A 20,527-nucleotide genomic window follows, 5' to 3' on the forward strand; every position below is an offset into this window, starting at 1 on the left:
GAGTAAAAATGAGAAAATAGACCGCATGATTGCATACCAGTCAGAATCAACAACCACGTGATACCATATGCAAACGAGGCAAAATATGTTGCCATTAATCTGGATGCTAATCTTCGGTGGAGAAACCATATTTAGAAAAAGTTGGATGAGCTCAACTACAAGTACAGTAGAATGTATTGGCTGGTAGGAAGGAATTCAAGCTTATCAACCTACAATACAGACAAATTCTGAGGCCTGTCTGGTTGTATGGTGCACAACTTTGGGGCTGTACAGCAGAGAGCAATATTGGCATCATCCAACGATTCCAAAACAATTTTCTTTGAAATGCTGTCAATGCTCCATATTCCATCAGGAACGCCGACCTTCAGGTGGAGACAGTTAAGGAAATGATTGTAAGAACAGCAAGGACCAATGAAGAGGCTCTACATAACCACATAACCACCAAAATGTTAAGGCAATCCAGCTTTTGGACAACTCAACATTAATGAGGAGATTGAAAAGGAAGAAGCCAACAGATCTGGTGTAAACCACCAGGATTGCTTAGTGGAAGTGGAAAAAATTAACATATCTATTCAGTGCAGTTATTATGAATGAGCTAATTTACAACAAGGAGAAGCTATTACAAAACTCTTCTCGTAAAATAAATTGAAGTAATTATTTAGGATAGAAATAAACTGATCGTTAGTCCTAGTACTAGTAACAGTGATATTCAATTAAAAGAATAATTAAATTGTTATACAAGACTTTAATTGCTCAAACACTTTCAAGAACCTTTTCAAAAAACCAATAATCTTGAAACTGAATGTTGTTTGGAACTGATGACTTTAGCTCCACTAATGGCTACAGACCTAAAATTACTAATCTCATTTTCTTTGCTTGATTTATAGGTAGGAGTGATTTTAGCTTCTCCTACCAATATAATCTGGTTTTTGTTCAAATAACCTACTATTGTGACCCATTATATGATAATCTGCTCTGTTTCGCGTATTATACTCATGAACATCTGAATTCTGGATCACACCACTCGTTTTCACATGCATTACAACTTCATATACATACAAAGATGGCACAGTTAATAGACCAAGCTTTTTAAATAAAGGCCTACAAGAGTCTAACCTATTCACTTTCTCTATACATCTGAGTGCCTTCTTTTGAATCTTAAACACCCTGTCCATATTTTGTTGAGATGAATTACCCCATACTAAAATAGCATACCTAATATGAGATAGTATAAGTCCATGGTAAGCAGTTAACAGTAGTTTTTTATCATTCAGCCTAGCAAGCTGCCGCAGGACAAATACCCCAGATGATATCTTATTACATATCCTCTCAATGTAAGGATGCCATGTTAATTTCCTGTCCAATAAAATTCCCAAGAATGCTACTTTCTCTTCTTGGTCTAATTCATTTTCCTCTACAAACACATTTATTTCTCTATCCTCTACTGAATTATATTTACTTTTGAATTGTAGGAATTGACATTTCTTACTATTTATTGTTAATTGCCTTTGCTTCAAGAATTGGACAATTGACTGTACTCCAGTAAAAGCATTTATTTCTAGACTATCTAATAAATAATTGTTAAAGATAAGCGATGTGTCATCAGCAAACAACAGAGCTCTGTGATCTTTTAACTCTTTTGGTAATTGGTTCACATACAACAGAAACAGTAAGGGACCCAGAATTGAGCCTTGAGGTACTCCAGCCTGGACCTCCAGTTTTTGAGATTTAATTTTTACTATTTCATTCCCATCCACCTTGGTAAGCTCAACACACTGGTTTCTACCTATGAGATATGATTCAAACCATTTTAGTTCTATACCATTCACACCTACAGTTTTTAGTATTTCCAATAATATTCTATGGTTCACACAATCAAAAGCTTTGGATAAATCAAGAAATATTGCGGCTGCCTTCTCACCTGAATCTATTATATCTATTAGTCTTTCAACAAGGGATACTATTGCAGTCTTAGTAGATTTCCCTTTCTGGAACCCATGCTGTTCATCACATATGAAATTAATTTCTTCCAGGTGCATCAATAGCCTATTTAAAACTACTCTTTCAAAAATTTTACTTATTACATTTAGAATACTAATGGGTCTATAATTTTCAACTCTTTCAGAATCACCGCTCTTGAAAATTGGCAAAATTTTTCCTTGTTTCAGATCATCAGGGAAAATACCCTGCTCTAGTGAAGTATTAAGGAGATGCAATAAAGGGTCCAGTAATTCATTTTCACATTCTTTTAAAATTTTGCTTGAGACCCCATCCAATCCTACTGTTTTTTTGTTATTCAAATTTTTTATTATTCTTGACAACTCATCTCTTGATAATGGATGAAATTTAAATACCTTTTCAATTGGCTCAGCATTTAATGTAGTTGTATTACAAGTATTAGTGTTCAGTGACTTTTGGAGATTATATGCAACCTGTTGATAATACTTATTGAAAAAGTTACAAATGTCTATACTATCATCCATATAATTTCCATGTTCATCGATTATCCTAGGGACATTAGTAACTGTATCTTTTTGAGCTGCTCTCCTATTTCTATTAATTACCTCCCAAACAGCAGAGTTAAAATTGGTACTAGTTGTTAATATTTCAGCTGTTTTCTTACACTTAGCTTTCCTCACTTCTTTTGCATAGTTTTTCTTTAGACATTTGTATTTGACTTCACTCGGAACATCCCTCACTAATTTAAATTCCTCATAAGCTTCCCTAACAATATTTCTTTGAGTAAGAATATCTTCAGTTATCCATTCATCTACTTTGTTCAATTTACTTTTTACTTTGACTTTTTTTATTGGACAGCATACACTAATGTGAAATCTTAGAGTATCAATGAATTGTTTATATTTGTAATTTAGGTTACAACTGTTATAAACACTACTCCAATTTTCTTGAAGCAGTTCCTGCTTCAAACAATTTATATTTCCTAGCTCATATTGCTGAATTTCTTTCACAAAAGTTTTTTTTCTGCTTGGATTCTGGCCCTGCAACTTAACATTTAAAATTTGATAGTTATGATCTGATAGATCTGAGCTACCTAACCTGACATTACAACCTTCTATATTTGTGAGGATATTATCAATAATTGTCTGTGAAGTTCGAGTTACTCTTGTATATCCGTGGACCTTAATTTCTAAATTATTCATATTAATAATATCTCTAATATCCTCTGTCATTCTATCCTGCCTGGCAAAATCGGTATTGAAATCTCCTACTACTATAACATTTGTGAAACGAGCGGTTGTAATTTCCAAAAGTGTATGGAGCAGCTCACAAAATTTTTGCCAGTCTCCATTTGGTGACCTATAGATACCTAACACTGCTACCTCAAATCGATCATCAATTTTTAACCTTAGTCCCGTCACCTCTAAATCCATCTCAACAGAAAATCTCTTAACAAAATCCAGTTCATAAGTTTGGGTATGTTTAGCATTGCTAGTGAATATACATACACCACCACTTCTATGAGCTATTCTACAAAATTCTGATCTCAGTGAATAGCCTGGAATCCTAACTTGATTTATTTCCTTTATTCTTAAGCCATGCTCTGTGAAAATAACAATGTCAGGATCCTCCTGTTTAAGAAATACTTCTAATCTGTCAATTTTGTTGCGAAGATACTGAATATTTTGATGATAAATACTAAAAACCTTACCATCTTGTGCTACTCTATCTCTAGCATTTGTAGCTATTTCCCTTTCCCTGTTTTGAGCCAATTTACTAAAAAATCGTTATTTGTTTTTTTGACTGTTTTTAAACCAGAGGATTGCAAACGGCTTTCAATCAGCTCTGCCAATCTATTACAAAAAATTACTTTGCCAGATCGATTTAGATGCAACCCATGATTAGTGAAGTTATGTCTTTTCAGCCTTCCATTTAGAAAACAAATCCCCAGTTGTTTAGAATTCTTATTTTTTAGGCTGTTGATTGTATTATGGATTGATTTGTTTGTCGAATTGATTGCTTCATTTAATTCTGGCCTATCAAACCTATTAGGAATAGTACTTATTATTAAGTTTGTTTTTTTGCTGAGTGGCACAATTTCCTTGATATTTTCTGTTACTTGAGGAAGATGATTCAAGTTAGGTTCATTTATATTATTTGAGCCACCCAGTACAATTAGATAGTCATTTTCATCAAAGTCTTTAGTTTGTTCCCTAGCTGACTCTACAACTGCATTAATTGATGCACTTGGCTTGAAAAAACATTGGACATCAAATTTATTTTTCAATCTTTTATCAAGGAGATCACTGCAATCACGTCCATGACTGGACGTCAGTAGCAGAACTCTCCCTTTCCTATCTTTATTTCCCTCAGCTATATTTTTGGTTGCTGTCTTCAAAACCTCACTGTACGTTTTATTTCGGCCATTTTCAGAGCATTTCCATCATTTAGGTTAGATTCTATTTTTTTGCATTTGGACGGAGGTTCTATCATACATTTAGTATTATCAAATTTAGATTTTAGTTTCTTTATTTCCTCCGACATTAGACTACATTGATTTTTTAGATTTAGTATTTCTTTTTTATGGTCTTCATCTTGTAATTTTATAATCAGTTCCAAAGATTTAATTTCTTCCACCATCCCTAACCTTTCTTCCTCAGACGTTTTTAGAGTTACTTCTAATTGGTTTTTTAAATTAGTGTGGCTACTTTGTAGTTGAGCAACTTTTTCGGCTAAAGTAGTTTGAGGAACTGGGGTTTTTGGTTTTGGCGTTTTTGAATTTTGGTTTTGGGAACGCGTAAGTACTCCCGCTATGTTTACATTTCTATTAATAACCTTCGGTGTTCTATTTGAGCTCATCTTCCTATCTAAGAAATTATATTACTTGCAATAATAATAATTGATTTATAAATGATAGGATTTTAATTAGGTTATAATTTTAATCAAGTAAACTATCTATGTTTATTTTTAAATCTCGAAAACCTAACCTCAAAATAACCTCTAAACGATGTTTGGCTTATAAAATAGAATTAAGAATTAAAATCTAAAACAAAATGATAAAACGTGATCAAGAAACAATTAATAATGAAATTAATACAAAATTTGTACTTATCCGTGACTATTTATAACACAAAATCTTCCAAAACCCAGGAGCGAAATTATGTATGACTTTCATTCACAACCTCAAGGTCATGTTGTGACGTCAACGTGGGCGAATTTGGCAGTAGAGATGTTGGCTTCAACGACTTTTAGTATGAAACTATGAATATACAATTGGCCGTGTCTACTCTATAAATGGTCTAAGGTTTTCTATATGAATACAGTTTTAAGTTAGTTGAGTTTAGAATTTTGAAATAATAGCGTGAAAAAATGTCATCTCTATAATAATCTTCAGCATATTCTTATAATATCAATAGCCTTGTTATAATCGTCTACACTCTCATATCCTTAAATGCCTATTTCCTATTTCTTTATAACAGGTAGCTTTTGTATTTATTCTTTTGTAGGAATAATGGTGATATATATCATGGTTGAATCTAAAAAGAGTTTTATAGTTCTACACTATTGGTTGTGATAGTATCTGGTATAGTTTCCTCTTCCTCATACGAATTAGTTGAGCCATTTAACTATGAGCAAAAGGTGATAAGCTGCTCTAGACTAGACTCACCTTTTTTGAAGCATTTGCTTCAAAAGTTTAGCAAATGCTCTAGTTTATTCGTACAATTTTGAGCAAAAGCTTTCACTTTTGAGCAAATGCTCAAACTATTTTTTTGATGAGCATGAGCAAAAGGTTTTGCTAACGTTTATTCATAGAAAATGAAGCAAATGCTCCATATTTTAGAAGTATGAGCAAATGCTCAACTTTATTCATATGGCCCATTATCACTGGGGATATAATTTACTCCACGCGAGTAATGCAGGGTCAATATTGTTCAAAATTATCATGTATTACAAGTTGCTATTTTCCAGGACATCTAATACAAATCTGAAAGTTCGCCTAGGCGAGTGGGATGTGCGGGACCAGAGTGAAAAGTATCTTCATGAGGAATTCAACGTCGAAAGAAAAGAGGTGACAAAAATGCTGAAACAACACTATTATATGTTTCTCACTGATTCAATGAGAAATATTTCATATAATTACCATTAAAAATGTATATTGATGTGGATGAAAGCCAGTGGTGCTGGAAAGTGTGCAAGGCTACTCTAACACTGGATCTTAACAGAGAAAGTTGTTTTATCTATTTATTCATTATTCAATCATAATTTTACAATGAGGTTGCTTGTAGGTGATCACTTAGAGGCGTGGGATAAGTGCGTAGTTCACAGCCCACATTACACTTACTTGTTTTCCGAACATGTTGCTACCGCTATCTTTATAAAATTATGATGGCTCTCAACACCAAATTCTGATTGAAATTTGTTATAAAATGATAGTATAGATTTTCATAATAAGTAGTCAGGTAGAAAAATTAAATAATGCATGATTCATCATTTTCAAAAATTCCACCGCCTTCTCCCTCTACCAGGGGGAGCTACCCTATGATGTAATCATAGGGCCTACCTCCCGCTACCCTATGATGTAATCCAGTTCTTCAAAAACTCATGTATTAAAGTCAATCAAATAAGAATGATAACTGGAAGATTTTTTCCAATTTCTATGAGATGTACTATATTTTCAGTACATTATCGTTCATATTATTGTATATGAATTTTATGAAGAATCGTTAAAAAATGGTTTCAAGTATGTAGCCTTGATATTTTTCAAGTTATTGAAAAAAATAGCTTGAAAACTTAATTTTTTGTATCCCACCAACTTTTACTCCAAAACTACTGCACGTAGGTGCTTGAGACAAGTTTAAATCGATTATTCATCTTTTTTTTCCATGGGAAATAAGTATTTTCCAAGCTTGAAATGTGTGATGTAAACTAAGTAAAAATTAGCAAGGCATACCTTTATACTTGAACGAGCATTGGTTTTATCACCATTTTTTTGCCTTGTCATATGGAGTAGTTTCTATTTTCGCTAGGGAGCTGCGCTTGAATTATTATTGCCTCTATACCAAGATAGCAAGGAAGCTGATACACAGCAATATAATATTGTTCCATAGTGAGTATAGGTAGCCTACAGTGATTAACAGTCAAAACACATTATCGCAGATTATTGATAACATCTGGCGACAAAGTATCTCCCTAGAGAATTGCTTTAAATCTCTGAACTGTTAAGAAACTAGTTTCAACTTTTTGAAATTTTTTATTAGCACTTTTTTACAATTTATTGATTTGGATAATATTAATTTTTCAGGTTCATCCTCAGTACAGTCCCACCGATTTCAGGAACGATTTAGCTCTGATAAAACTGGATAAGGCAGTAACTTTTAAGCAGCATATAATTCCAGTTTGTTTGCCCGACTCATCGGTGAAATTAGTTGGTAAAACGGCTACAGTTGCAGGTTGGGGTAGAACAAGGCATGGTAAGTTAAATGTTTGTTATTATATGTTGAATGTTTGAATATTATTTTTCAACTACAACTTTTGCTACCTAAATCTACACATCTCGTACTGGACTACTTGGAACTGAACAAATACGATCTTTTGATGGACTTGAAAGTTAAACTGAAACACGGTGCTTCCGATACATGAAACATCCCATAAACTAAATAAATAGTTCATTAGTATCATAAGTACCTAATACAAAGTAAATTATTTATGTTTCAATTATTCAACAATGATGGTGAATCAATTGGCTGCTACGACACAAAAGAGGTAGCTTTTTTTCACTTTTAACCACAACATTATGTAAATGAGCTAGGCAATAGTTTTTTAACGTACACTACATTTGAATATCAGGAGCATTGACAAGAATTTAAATGATTTTCAACAGTACATAGATACCGTAACAATAAAATTGAATATAAAATCATCTGCCTAACTGAAACATGGAAATCCGATGATTCTCAACTAGATCTCTCACTTCAGGGCTATAATATAGTTCAAATAGGTCAATAATTGTCTTTCAACGCCTTAAACTTGGAAATTGATGCAACTCTATAATTATATATTTTGAAAGAGAGGAGAAGAGATATCAATCTATGGCTCTCCCAATTTAAACATCAATACCTTCATTAATTATAACAGTCTTGAACTATCCTTAGTAATATCGAAAAAAAACTAATATTTAATATTATATTAATCCAAGAAGAATAATCTTCATTATTATCCTTTTTAGAAGTATCCCCGCGAATATTTTATTATGAATTCCTACAAATGCAAATAAATATTCTACTTTTATTAAATACTTATAAAATTCACATTAGAATAGTTGCTGGAATTTGATTTTAAATTTCGAATTCATAGGCCTACTCATAAAAATGTTATAACTAATAACTATAATTTATGTATGGATTAATCTACGATTATATATATATATATATATATATATATATATATATATAATATATATATATATATATATCTTCTGACCACCAGTGTCACAACATGATAGACGAGTTGACTTTGCTCAGACATGAAAAATTATTAATGAAAAATGGCAAGAATCTTGACATTTGAATTAAGATTTTTTTGACGAATTAGAGACAGGAAAATGCTTGTTTATAACATAACTCGTTACACCTATAGATTTTATTAAAATAGTACATGCTATTTATAGTTCTTGTGTGAAGGTTCTTGTAACTAGGTTGTTTTGTAAATAGTTATTTCATCATACTCATTGTATATAAGTATTATTTTATCTCCATTTTAAAAAATTAGCAGGCGATTGAATGTTTTATTTAAGTTGATCATTGGTTCTCAACAAGCCTGAAAGTACTAATAAGTCTCAATTGAATTGAAATATTCAAGTTTCAGTTGATAGAAATATTTTCAACTATTTTTGAATGGATCAAGAAAATGATAAAAACAATAATATTGAATGATTGGTGTTTCGGACAGTTTCATCAAGTCTAGATTTTTACCGACGAATTTACTAAAAATTGTCAGAATAAATTGTAGTCATAATTCTTATTATTAAACGAAAATCCAAATTGAATGCTGATATAGTTTGTAAGCAAGATGTGGAACGGCGGGAGAAGCCTCCACCAAATATGTAAGCACGATGTGCCTACACCAAATATGTAAGGGGAAAAAAACTATGATAACAAGAAAAGAACAGAATAACTAGAACTTAAATTAATGAATCTTTAACATATATACATTTGAACAAAACAAGATTAATTTGATTATAAAACAATATTTGATATGAATTGATGGGGAAAAACACTCGCTTGCTGCTAATGATGATTCAATGTTTGTGGCTATGAAAATTTAAGAACAATGATTCAGTAGTCACCTACCTTTTTGAAATAGCTTCCCACTTTGGCATCCTCTGGTATTTCGCGACTTAAGTATTTTAAAAGAACAAATATTAACTGAACCAATGAATAGGCTCAGAACCCGTCTCCCTTAACAATACAATCATTTTTATACTGCCCGATCTGTGACAGAATAATTGTACTATTAAACGAACCGAAATCTAGCCTTTTTCACTGGATTAGCCGGACTTGACTTTCAGTCCTATCGAACGAGCTCACACACACACACACACTCTCTGACTCACTCTCAAAAGTTAAATTTTGGGTATTAAATATAAACTCAGTCAATGCCAAACATGAAAGCCATTTCAAATACATATTTTTATCAGTCGCACAAGCGGCACGTTTGTTATTAAAAACAAAAGAGAAGCTACATTAATTTTGACAACAAATTAAATAAACAATCCTTCTGTCGATGACAAAGATTGTTCAAAGACAAAAACACTGTTCATTAAACTTTTCCAATTTAAAACTCTAAAATCCTGATCAATATGAGATAAATATATGATTCATATATATGTCCCATATGACCAGGTGACACATCACCCATCCCGCTGAAAGACTCGTCCCTGAGTCTGTAGTCAAGAGGGGAACAAAAAAATAATAAATAATAATTAAACAAAATAATATAGCCTACTCCGGAAACAAACGTGTGCCTGATTGACTTGATAATGCTACTATACATTGAAATCAAACATTTACATAGAAAGGTAGGTTACTCATACTCAAACTAAATTACAAAGATAAAATCCAACAACCACATTGGAAAGTAGTCTACTCAAACTGATTTACAAACTTTCAAATCAAATTCAAATTGAAACTAAATGAAGGAAACTAATGAAATTGAAATGGTGTATGAAGGGTGTGAGCAGGATCGAACACTCTTTTCCTATCTTTCAATTTTTCGATTGTTTGCCATTGTGCTATAAATATGTTTTCAAAGTCTTATCATCCTTTTACATGTTATCAGGCAATCGAAGTCGGCAAATGTTCGAGAATGATAATGTATACAGAACTAGAAGAGTAGTTGAAAATTTAGCTGGACACCCCAGAGTGTATAACACTTTTTTTCAGAAATCCTTTGTCTTTTTGGGGCCAAAATTTTCCAACTATCTACCTGATTATATTGATTATATAAGAAATATTGAGAACAAAATACTTTTGAAAAAACAAATATCAAAATGGCTTACCGGATGTCTGCCTGAAACTATTGAGAGTTATTTTTCTGTAATTATCTGATCCCCATTCTATTATAATACTTATTTTACCTTTTTTGCACATACCAACTTGAAAGAGAAATATGTGTGAGTGTGTTTGTGAATGTATGAAGGTTAGCTTTGAATTTTCTCAATCCACAGTTAGTTGATAATAGTTTCAAAAAGCTTGGAAGTCTATTATAAAATTTGCACCCTGCATAGCTAGGCTTCCTCTCAAATAATTTCCTCCTATGAGGCTGAGTTACAAAGTTTTCTCTCCCTCTATATGAATGTGTATCGGCTCTAATTTGGAAATTCGTTCTATTTTGGACAAAATGCACAATCAGCCTGAAAATGTAAATAGAGGGTACTGTTAGTAGGGATAGTGATCGGAATGTTTCTCTACAAGGGTGGTTGTATCCGAGCCCCGCCATATACCTTATCGCTTTCTTTTGTTGTACAAATACTCTTTGAATATTTTCCTTTGAAGTACCACCCCAAAGCTCTATACTGTACACAACATAACAATAAAATGTAGCAAAGTACGCTACTTTAACGGTGTTGTGTGGAACATACTTCACCAGATTTCTGATAAGGAAGAGACTTTTACTTATTTTCCTGATCATACTATCAACATGTAAAGTCCATGTCAGCCTTTCATCAAAATTTACCCCTAGCATATTAACAGAGTCAGTGCTTTCAATTTCATTATCACCAATATATAATATATTTGGCTTTTCATAGAGTTTATTGATAGACAGACATTATTGAAATACTGGACCACAGCATTGGTTGAGATGTTCATGTCTATTTCAAGATTATTTACATTTTCATCAGTAAATAAAAGAGTTGTGTCATCAGCGTAGAGTGTAAAATGGACATCATCTGATACAGCTGAATGCAGATCTGATATGTACAAAAGGAAAAGTAGTGGACCCAGGATTGAGCCCTGAGGGACTCCAGTTTTTAATTCTAATTTAGAGGATGAAACTTCTCCAAAGGGCGAAGTTAGACAGACATACTGAGTACGCTCAATCATATATGATTTCATTAGTGTGTGGGAGATACCTCTTACTCCTAAGCTACGCAATTTATTCAAGAGGATATCAAAATCGACGCAATCAAAAGCTTTTGAGAGGTCCAGCAGTACAGCTGAAGAGAAATTCCCCTTATCTAATTCATCCAGTACTTTTTCATATAAGTTTATAGCTGCACCAATAGTTGATCGCCCTTTGACAAAACCATACTGGTAGGAAGGAATAAGCTTGAATTTAGTTAAGTAACTAGTCAGACACAAATATATTATTTTTTCAAAGATTTTCGAAAGAGCAGGCAGGATAGAAATAGGGCGATAATTTGAAATTTTAGTTTTTTCACCTTTTTTGTAGACAGGGATAACCTTGGAGACTTTAAGGCGATCTGGGAAAACTCAATATTCCAGCATTGAATTAATTATGTCAACTAGAGGAGAAATAAGCTCATTAATACATTTTCCAATTATATTCATTGATAGACCATCATAACCTCTACTATGTTTTGATTTCATACTTTTTATTATGGATAGGACTCCATCTGCGTCTGTAGGTGAAAGAAATAAGCTATGGTTTGGTGACGGCATGTTTAGAGTATTGCTATTAATTCATCTATTATCAATTTGGGATCCCACTGATATGAAATACTCATTGAAAACATTTGCCATTTTATTGGGGTTTTTTATTACTCCATTTTCAACCTCAATTTCTGCTATATCATGATGAGTTTTTATCCCATTACCTCTGAAACTATTGATAATTTTCCAGCTACTCTTGGATTTATTGTCCGATTTCAAAATAAACTCACCAAAAAAGTCTTTCTTTGCCGAAGCCACACCCATGTCATAGTTTTTTTTTAAATTCTATTGATTCGATTCATATCAATCTCCTCCCCTGAAATAACCTTTTGGGTAGCTATATTAAGACACATGCGCATCTGCTCCAACTCTTGCGTCATCCAATTACCTCTCATACCCATCTCATGATTTTTAATTTTTTTCTTAGTCCTTAAAGGGCAACAAACATTGAAATGTTGAAGAAGAGTCAAGTGAATTTATTGAATTTTTCATTTGTCTCCCTTTCTTCATATACATTACTCTAGGTTTCGTGAGACAAATGTTGCCTAAATCAACATTCACATCTGAGCAATCGTTTATCATTGTATTAAATGTTTTGCAACGCCCATTGGGTTTGTCAGGTCCTAATAATTTATAATTTGTGAAAATTTGAATGTATTGAGCAGCATGATCTGATATAAAAGTATGAATCACATGAGCAGAATACAGTGTAGAAGGAATGTTTGTGAAGATATTATCAATACATGAATTACTCACCAGTCTGGTCACTTGATCTATTGTATGAGTGAGACCATATTGGGTCATAATATCTAAAATGCTTGAGCGTCGACAACTGGCCAAGAGAAAATTAATATTTATGTCCCCCAGCACCACCAAATAATCATTTGGATTATTTAATGTTTTGTCCATAATGGAGTCGAGATTATTTTTGAAAATCGTGAAATCACCATTCGGCGGTCGATAGACTCCAATAACAGTAAAACTCTGAGAACCCAGCTTGAACTTAATTCCAGTCATTTCTATATCGCCCTCACTACATAATGACCCCATATCCAGCACAGGAAATATTTTACTCTTTTTCAAAGATTCTTTAAATTTCTCAGTGACGTATATTGCTACCCCTCCTTTCCTCTTGTTACTTCTACAATACCAGGAAACTAGAATGTAGTTAGTCAAGTTCAAGTCCTCAATTTCAAAATCTTTAAGAGCATGCTCTGTTAAAACTAGAATATCAGGGGATTCATTTTCTAATAATATGTCCAATCTACTCATTTTGTTCATAATACTGTCTACATTCTGGTGAAGGATTTTAATCATAATATAACTTGCCTGCTGATGAGAACCTCTTTTTTTGATAAATGATAAAATAAGCCAAGAAACGACAATAATATTTAACAAATTTCGAATTCGATAAAATGACTTGAAAAAATCAATAAAGATAAAGTTCAAAAATACATGAATTAAGTAGAAAACTATTTGACAAGTTTCTGTACATACTATGAAATTCGACCATTATTAACATTAACAATAATATTCAAAACAATAATTGAATAAAAGGTAATTAATTTCTGATTGAAATCATAACAAAATAAATAATTGATTGACTGGACGTGATTAGTTTCATGTTATTTACTTTGAATAAAAGAAACCTATTATAAAAGACCACATTAATTAATATTAGTTCATAAACTCTGGAGTCATGTCTGAAATCAAAACAAAACGTTAGTTAACAAGTCAAATTACAGTAGTAAACGTGACAAATAATCTAATTGCTGACATTGACCTCAACTCGCAATAATTCAACATGCCTGACCTTCAATGCAAGGAGCATGTATGATGTTAAAAAAACTTTCAACTATTATATCAAAACTGGTTAACAACCTCTTAGGCTTCAAATTGCAATAACAAAATATCCTAAAACCAAACGTAGTAAAAATATAAAGATTTATATCGTTAATTTTCCATCTCCAAAACCTAATTGCAGCCTTTTCAACTATAATATATTAATAACATTACTAATAAAAACAAATTTGGAAAAGTAATCAATAAAACTCGTACTCCAAATCTCAAGTATGTACACTTAATAATTATTTATAGTAAAATTAAACTCAATAACGAAATATAATGTATCATATCCAAAAATCCTATATCAAAACTCAAACCCCTTAATCCCAAAATTGAAAAGTTCGTTATTAGTAAAAATATCAAAATTATCCATTGCTCAAACGCAATCCCATATTAAAATGAATCAAGAACTAATATATGAAGATATTATCACTTGGACTATTACTAACAAATACCAAGAAAAGCGAAAATTTTCTTCCATTATTAGATATTGAATATCACTGATCAGTGTTGATAATTGAATGACAATTATAAATTAGCTAAATGCCTCATTCTACGAGCAATACTGTCTCATGCAATACATTCGCTGAGTCTGCTTTTCTATTCTCGATTGATTTGTTTGCAGGCCTGATTTCTCATTATTATTGTTCAACTGAGACACGTCTTCTAAAACATTCTCACTACCCGATTGTAATAAGATATCCGAAATTTCATAATATTTTTCGACTGAGTTCTCATTAAAAAATTCATCTGGTCCACTTTTTTTATTCTCCATATCATTCGGATAATTACAATAATTCAAATCTGACTCTGTATTTTCACCTTCACTGTTCACACAAATCGCTGATTCAAATTTTTTCTGTAATCGGTTCAATATACTATTTCCATGGCCTGGTTCTTGTTTATCAATAATTGATTCATTCATCTTGTTAAAAAAAATTTTACTATCACATTTAATATTTTCCAATTCTGAACACGAGTCCGAAATTTTTCGTTCAACACCATTTGCTAATCCACATTTCTGGCTATAATTCATTTTAATATCTCCAAGATCAATCTCGTGTTTATGGAAGAATGAATATTTCTTATCATCCGTATTAGAATATTTCCTTCTAACATATATTCCATTGTGCCTAACACCTTCCAAAGTAGAACCTGATTCAGTGACTATACAACCTTCTAATTCATTCCTTGAAATATCATTATTTGATGGACCGCCGTCTAAAACATTTTCATCAATATGCCTAGTACTAAACTCATGTGTACTATCAGTAAAATATGCTTTCTTACGTCTAGCATTTTCCGAAAACTTTCTGCCATCAAAAGAACACACTCTAATATCATAGCCTTCTTTTTCACAAATTCTATGCATCCTTTTATAAACCCGATAAGCATAATTAACGTTATAAACTTTACATTTCTTACGTCTTCTTTTTCTATTAGTCCTATTATTCACGAGACTAACATTCTGATGTATCTTGACTCCTCTAGATTCACAATCATTACGCATACCAGAGTTCACACAATTTTCAATCGGCCTGTTATCAATCGTAAAAGAGAAATCCAAATCACTTTCCGATAAATCTGATAACTCTTCCTTAATCATTTCCCTATCTTTATCCTCTTTGTAAATTATATCTTCCTCATTCAAATCACAATCATTACAAATAAGAACTTCATCCAACCCATTTTCAATCTCGAAGTTACTAACATGACAATATACATCCACTTCATTCGAAACATAATAATTACAAGAATCAAAATCATCAGAGATAATAGCATTTTCTAAACAATTCTCAATTTCAAACTCATTTCCGATTTCCAATAGTTCTTCAAATTCTGGTTCCATATTATCATTAATTACTTGCACCTGACCAAATTTCCACTCATTCAAATACTGACATGATAATTCATATTTCTCAATATTTTTATACAATTCTACAATAGTACTATTTGATAACATTATAATTCTTTCAAATATATTTGAAGACAAACCTCTTGAAATTATCCTGATAATCCGAGATTCATGCATATTCGAATCTTCTTTTCTACATAGGGATAAGACTCGTGCTACAAAATCTCTACCATCTTCTTCAAATTCCATGCTACAAGTATCTAATTCCTTTACTAGTTTCCACAATTTGAGAGGAGATCGATAGAAATTAACCAATTTTTCTTTCACTGGCATATATACAAAATTGTCCTGTCGAGTCAAATCGTTCTCAATAACGTCAAAATATTTCTCAGCACTTCCTTTCAAACAAAACCGCAAGTATAATAAATTATCCTTTTCATCCCAACCGTTCGCCAAGGCAACCTTTTCAAAATATTTGAAAAAATCATCAATATCAAATTCTTCATCTTTTCCATCAAAAAATTTCGGTAATAGTAACGGTCTAAGTTTTTACATTGTTAATCTGTTCCAATCCAATTCAATAATAAATTTCCAATTAATCTGGTTTCAATGATCATAAATTCTCCATATCTCAAATATCGAAATCTCTCCAATAATAATAAATTTATCCTATTCAATCATATCTTAATAATCATTAATTTCTCATCTCATCATAAATATCTAATTCTTTCTAATAAGAATTGATAATAAATCTTGCAATCGTACAAAATCTTCAATTGCCATAGCTTTTGCAATTCAAAATCTCAAAATCAATAATCGTAGATCTTCCAATATCGTGAATCTCAAAATCTGTTCAATTATAATTATCATTCTCCATCCGTTAAAATTCAATATTAGTAATCAATTATTGTTCCACAATATTCCAATTCAATAAATCCTCTAAATTCATCCTACTAACTGTTTCTAGAGCCCCGTAAGGTTTAAACTCAAACACTTGACTCATAATTTCACTGAAAAAAACATATATTCAATAATGCAAAATGCAACCACAAAAATTGAATCTTCAATGAGGTAACCGGAAAAGTCCAAATTTTAAAAGCTGGATTAAAAACCCTTGAGCCTCCACCAAATATGTAAGCAAGATGTGGAACGGCGGGAGAAGCCTCCACCAAACATGTAAGGGGGAAAAAACTATGATAACAAGAAAAGAACAGAATAACTAGAACTTTAATTAATGAATCTTTAACATATATACATTTGAACAAAACAAAATTAATTTGATTATAAAACAATATTTGATATGAATTAATGGGGAAAAACACTCGCTTGCTGCTAATGATGATTCAATGTTTGTGGCTATGAAAATTTAAGAACAATGATTCAGTAGTCACCTACCTTTTTGAAATAGCTTCCCACTTTGGCATCCACTGGTATTTCGCGACTCAAGTATTTTAAAAGAACAAATATTAACTGAACCAATGAATAGGCTCAGAACCCGTCTCCCTTAACAATACAATCATTTTCATACTGCCCGATCTGTGACAGAATAATTGTACTATTAAACGAACCGAAATATAGCCTTTTTCACTGGATCAGCCGGACTTAACTTTCAGTCCTATCGAACGAGCTCACACACACACACACACACACACACACACTCTCTGACCAAAAGTTAAATTTTGGGTATTAAATATAAACTCAGTCAATGCCAAACATGAAAGCCATTTCAAGTACATATTTTTATCAGTCGCACAAGCGGCACGTTTGTTATTAAAAACAAAAGAGAAGCTACATTAATTTTGACAACAAATTAAATAAACAATCCTTCTGTCGATGACAAAGATTGTTCAAAGACAAAAACACTGTTCATTAAACTTTTCCAATTTAAAACTCTAAAATCCTGATCAATATGAGATAAATATATGATTCATATACATGTCCCATATGACCAGGTGACAAATTTCCATCTGTAAATTGTAGTCATTTGAATTCGATGAAAAATTCAAATTATTGCATTAATAGACCCTTTCTATGGTAGAGATTACTACAGTTTTCGCCATAGAAAGTTTATACAGTAAGTTAGTTATGTCTATAGTTTTCGCCATAGAAAGTTTATACAGTAAGTTATCTATAGTTTTCGCCATAGAAAATTTATAAAGTAAGTTATGTTTATTTGCACAAATCAAGGTGAAGAGGAATGAAAATAATAAATTAATGTGTTGTAATAGTCCTGTTGAATGTCCTGGTCCTAAATGTGTGTTAATAGGAAGATTATGTAAATATTATAGAAACTACTCGTAGTGGTTAGTATTATCATACTAACTCAATAGTATAAATTTAATTTGAATATTAATTTTCGAATAATTATTGAATTTTTAGGAGTATCGACAGTGCCAACAGTATTACAAGAGGTCGATGTGGAAGTGATACCAAACGATAGATGCCAGACTTGGTTCAGAGCGGCTGGACGAAGGGAGAAAATACACGACGTTTTCCTTTGTGCTGGATTCAAGGAAGGTGGCAGAGACAGTTGTCAAGTAGGTTCCATTCAATTTTTCGCAATTCACTCAAATTATGAAACTCTGCACCAGACGATAATACAAAGCTGCTGCAATATTTCTTGAGACATAAAAATATTACGTACATGTTTGGCTGTTTACATATAGCCTAGAAAGCGACCGGGTGATAGCAACGCAACGGAAATTGGGGCAGCTTTTTAGTGCCAAGACTTTACACAATAAAGGTTCGCTGAATCTCACTATGAAGAACACAATAAAGTTTTTTGTTATTGTGAAAAACAACACCTTCATTTTCACGTACGCTTTGATTGCCTAGCGACTAGATACTAGAATCATTACGATCGCTTCCTGTCATTGGTTGTCAGGTAATCAAAACGCGCTTGGCTAAGAACGCACTAAACAATCTTTTATAACTACTTTTTGAATATACAAAATATTTATAGATAAGATCGGTTAAATTGATCTGTTATATCAAATTATATCTGTTAAATTGATGTTTTATTGATCTGTTAAATCTCTATTTGTTTTTTTATTGATGGAAAAAAATAAATACGGCCCTGAAACTCAGAAATTCAAGGTCCAGGCTAGAGAACCTCAATTCTAATTTCGGCCTGTTATTTTTTCTTTCATATAATAAATAATATGTGAACCGTTTTCCAAGGCGAACGGTGATTATGAAAAGCTTTACTGTTTGCTAATGAATAATTGTTTATCCCTCGGGAATTCCTTATTAAAGGTCTAATACCTAATTGATTGTTCGTAATTGTATTTAAAAAAGTGATATTCCTATAAATTATCCACAATTATTACTGAAATTACCTAACTACACTGGTAATTAATTGTGTGAAATGAGTAAATTATCGAATGATCAATTCAATAGTACTACTTACTACATACTATTTACTACTACTCCTCAGTTTTACAACTCATTAGTGTGTCCTGAACATGAAATTTATATTATTTCTATAATAGAGGTGTTGTATTCTGACTCACGTGGTATTTCACCATAATGTATAAAAGAAAACTGTCAATAGTTTGTGAAGGTTTAAAAGTTGTTAACAATTTAATTATATTTTTCCATGCCGTATTCCATGTATGTATAAGCCAATTCATACCTTTATATAAAGAATAGTGATATAGAAGAAGAGAATATAGATAGAAAAAGAATAAGACGATATAAAATACCGTTGAATACACTATTTTATCTGTGACCACTCCCAAACAAAGTATAACAAACTGAAAACTTGATGTACTGGAATCTTGAAGGACTGAAAATATGCCTATAACCATCCTCGGTGAATCAAGTATATAATGCAAAATATTTCAAGTTAATCAGCTCAGTAGTTTAGACGTAATGATGACGTAATGATTCCTAAATTTCCTATCCCCTACATGACCGTATAAGCCAATAATTCTTTCCTTCTATTTATTGTATTATAGATTATAGACTAGAAAATTTTGCATTTTTGCAGGGAGACTCAGGAGGACCATTGACAACAACTCTTGACGGTAAAAAAGTACTGATTGGCCTTGTGTCATGGGGTATAGGATGTGGAAGAGAGCACTTACCAGGTGTCTATACGAACATACAAAAGTTTGTTCCATGGATTGACAAAGTCATGATTTGAATGCAAACGTTTCATGATTGCTAAAAAATCTCAGTCATAGCTCAGGTATACCAAATTGCCTTTGTTGCCAAAGTTCCGTCCATAATGGACGAAAAATGATCAGTGATTGATTATTGATGAACTTATACAACGCAGAAATTACTAGGTTCTTGCTGCTTGGGCATACACATCACGTCACGTCAAGAGAGTGTGAAACTTAGTTGCGTTCACTGTAACATTTTGTACGATTGTTTGTTTTTTGTATTCAACTAAAGGTGAAATCCTTTGTTCATTTGCTGTTTGAATGATCGCAACTTCAGAAATGCATATATTTTATTTATAAACTGATTTTGCAAACACAAGATGAGTTTTATTCAACCCTCTTCAGCAAGTTTTGTACTAATTTTCAGATTTGTTGATTCAATCAATAGTTGATACCTAATCTCTGCATTGAGAACGAACACATAACAGTCTTCCATACAGTATTAATTACCGATTTCTTGAATTATATAAGAGATCACTAGTATTCAAATTGAACAATGGAACACAACATGATCAGACGGTCAGAAA

General features: G+C 32.0%; 1 protein-coding gene across 3 annotated transcripts in view; it reads left to right on the top strand.

Annotated features, from left to right (window-relative positions):
- The window catches only part of LOC111060542 (serine proteinase stubble), a 107,565-nt gene extending 87,246 nt beyond the window's left edge, over nucleotides 1-20,319 (top strand). For all 3 annotated transcript variants that reach the window (XR_005573014.1, XM_039441587.1, XM_039441588.1), the window contains 4 exons: nucleotides 5,929-6,028; nucleotides 7,262-7,430; nucleotides 18,211-18,368; nucleotides 19,823-20,319. Coding sequence is in view for 2 of the 3 variants with exons in the window: in XM_039441587.1 (XP_039297521.1) it covers nucleotides 5,929-6,028; nucleotides 7,262-7,430; nucleotides 18,211-18,368; nucleotides 19,823-19,978 (583 nt within the window). In the remaining variant the exon portion in view is untranslated. The remainder of the gene's footprint in view (nucleotides 1-5,928; nucleotides 6,029-7,261; nucleotides 7,431-18,210; nucleotides 18,369-19,822) is intronic.
- The last annotated feature ends 208 nt before the right edge of the window (nucleotides 20,320-20,527 follow it).

This window comes from Nilaparvata lugens, chromosome X (assembly GCF_014356525.2).
Source record: "Nilaparvata lugens isolate BPH chromosome X, ASM1435652v1, whole genome shotgun sequence".
Classification (NCBI taxonomy): domain Eukaryota; kingdom Metazoa; phylum Arthropoda; class Insecta; order Hemiptera; family Delphacidae; genus Nilaparvata; species Nilaparvata lugens.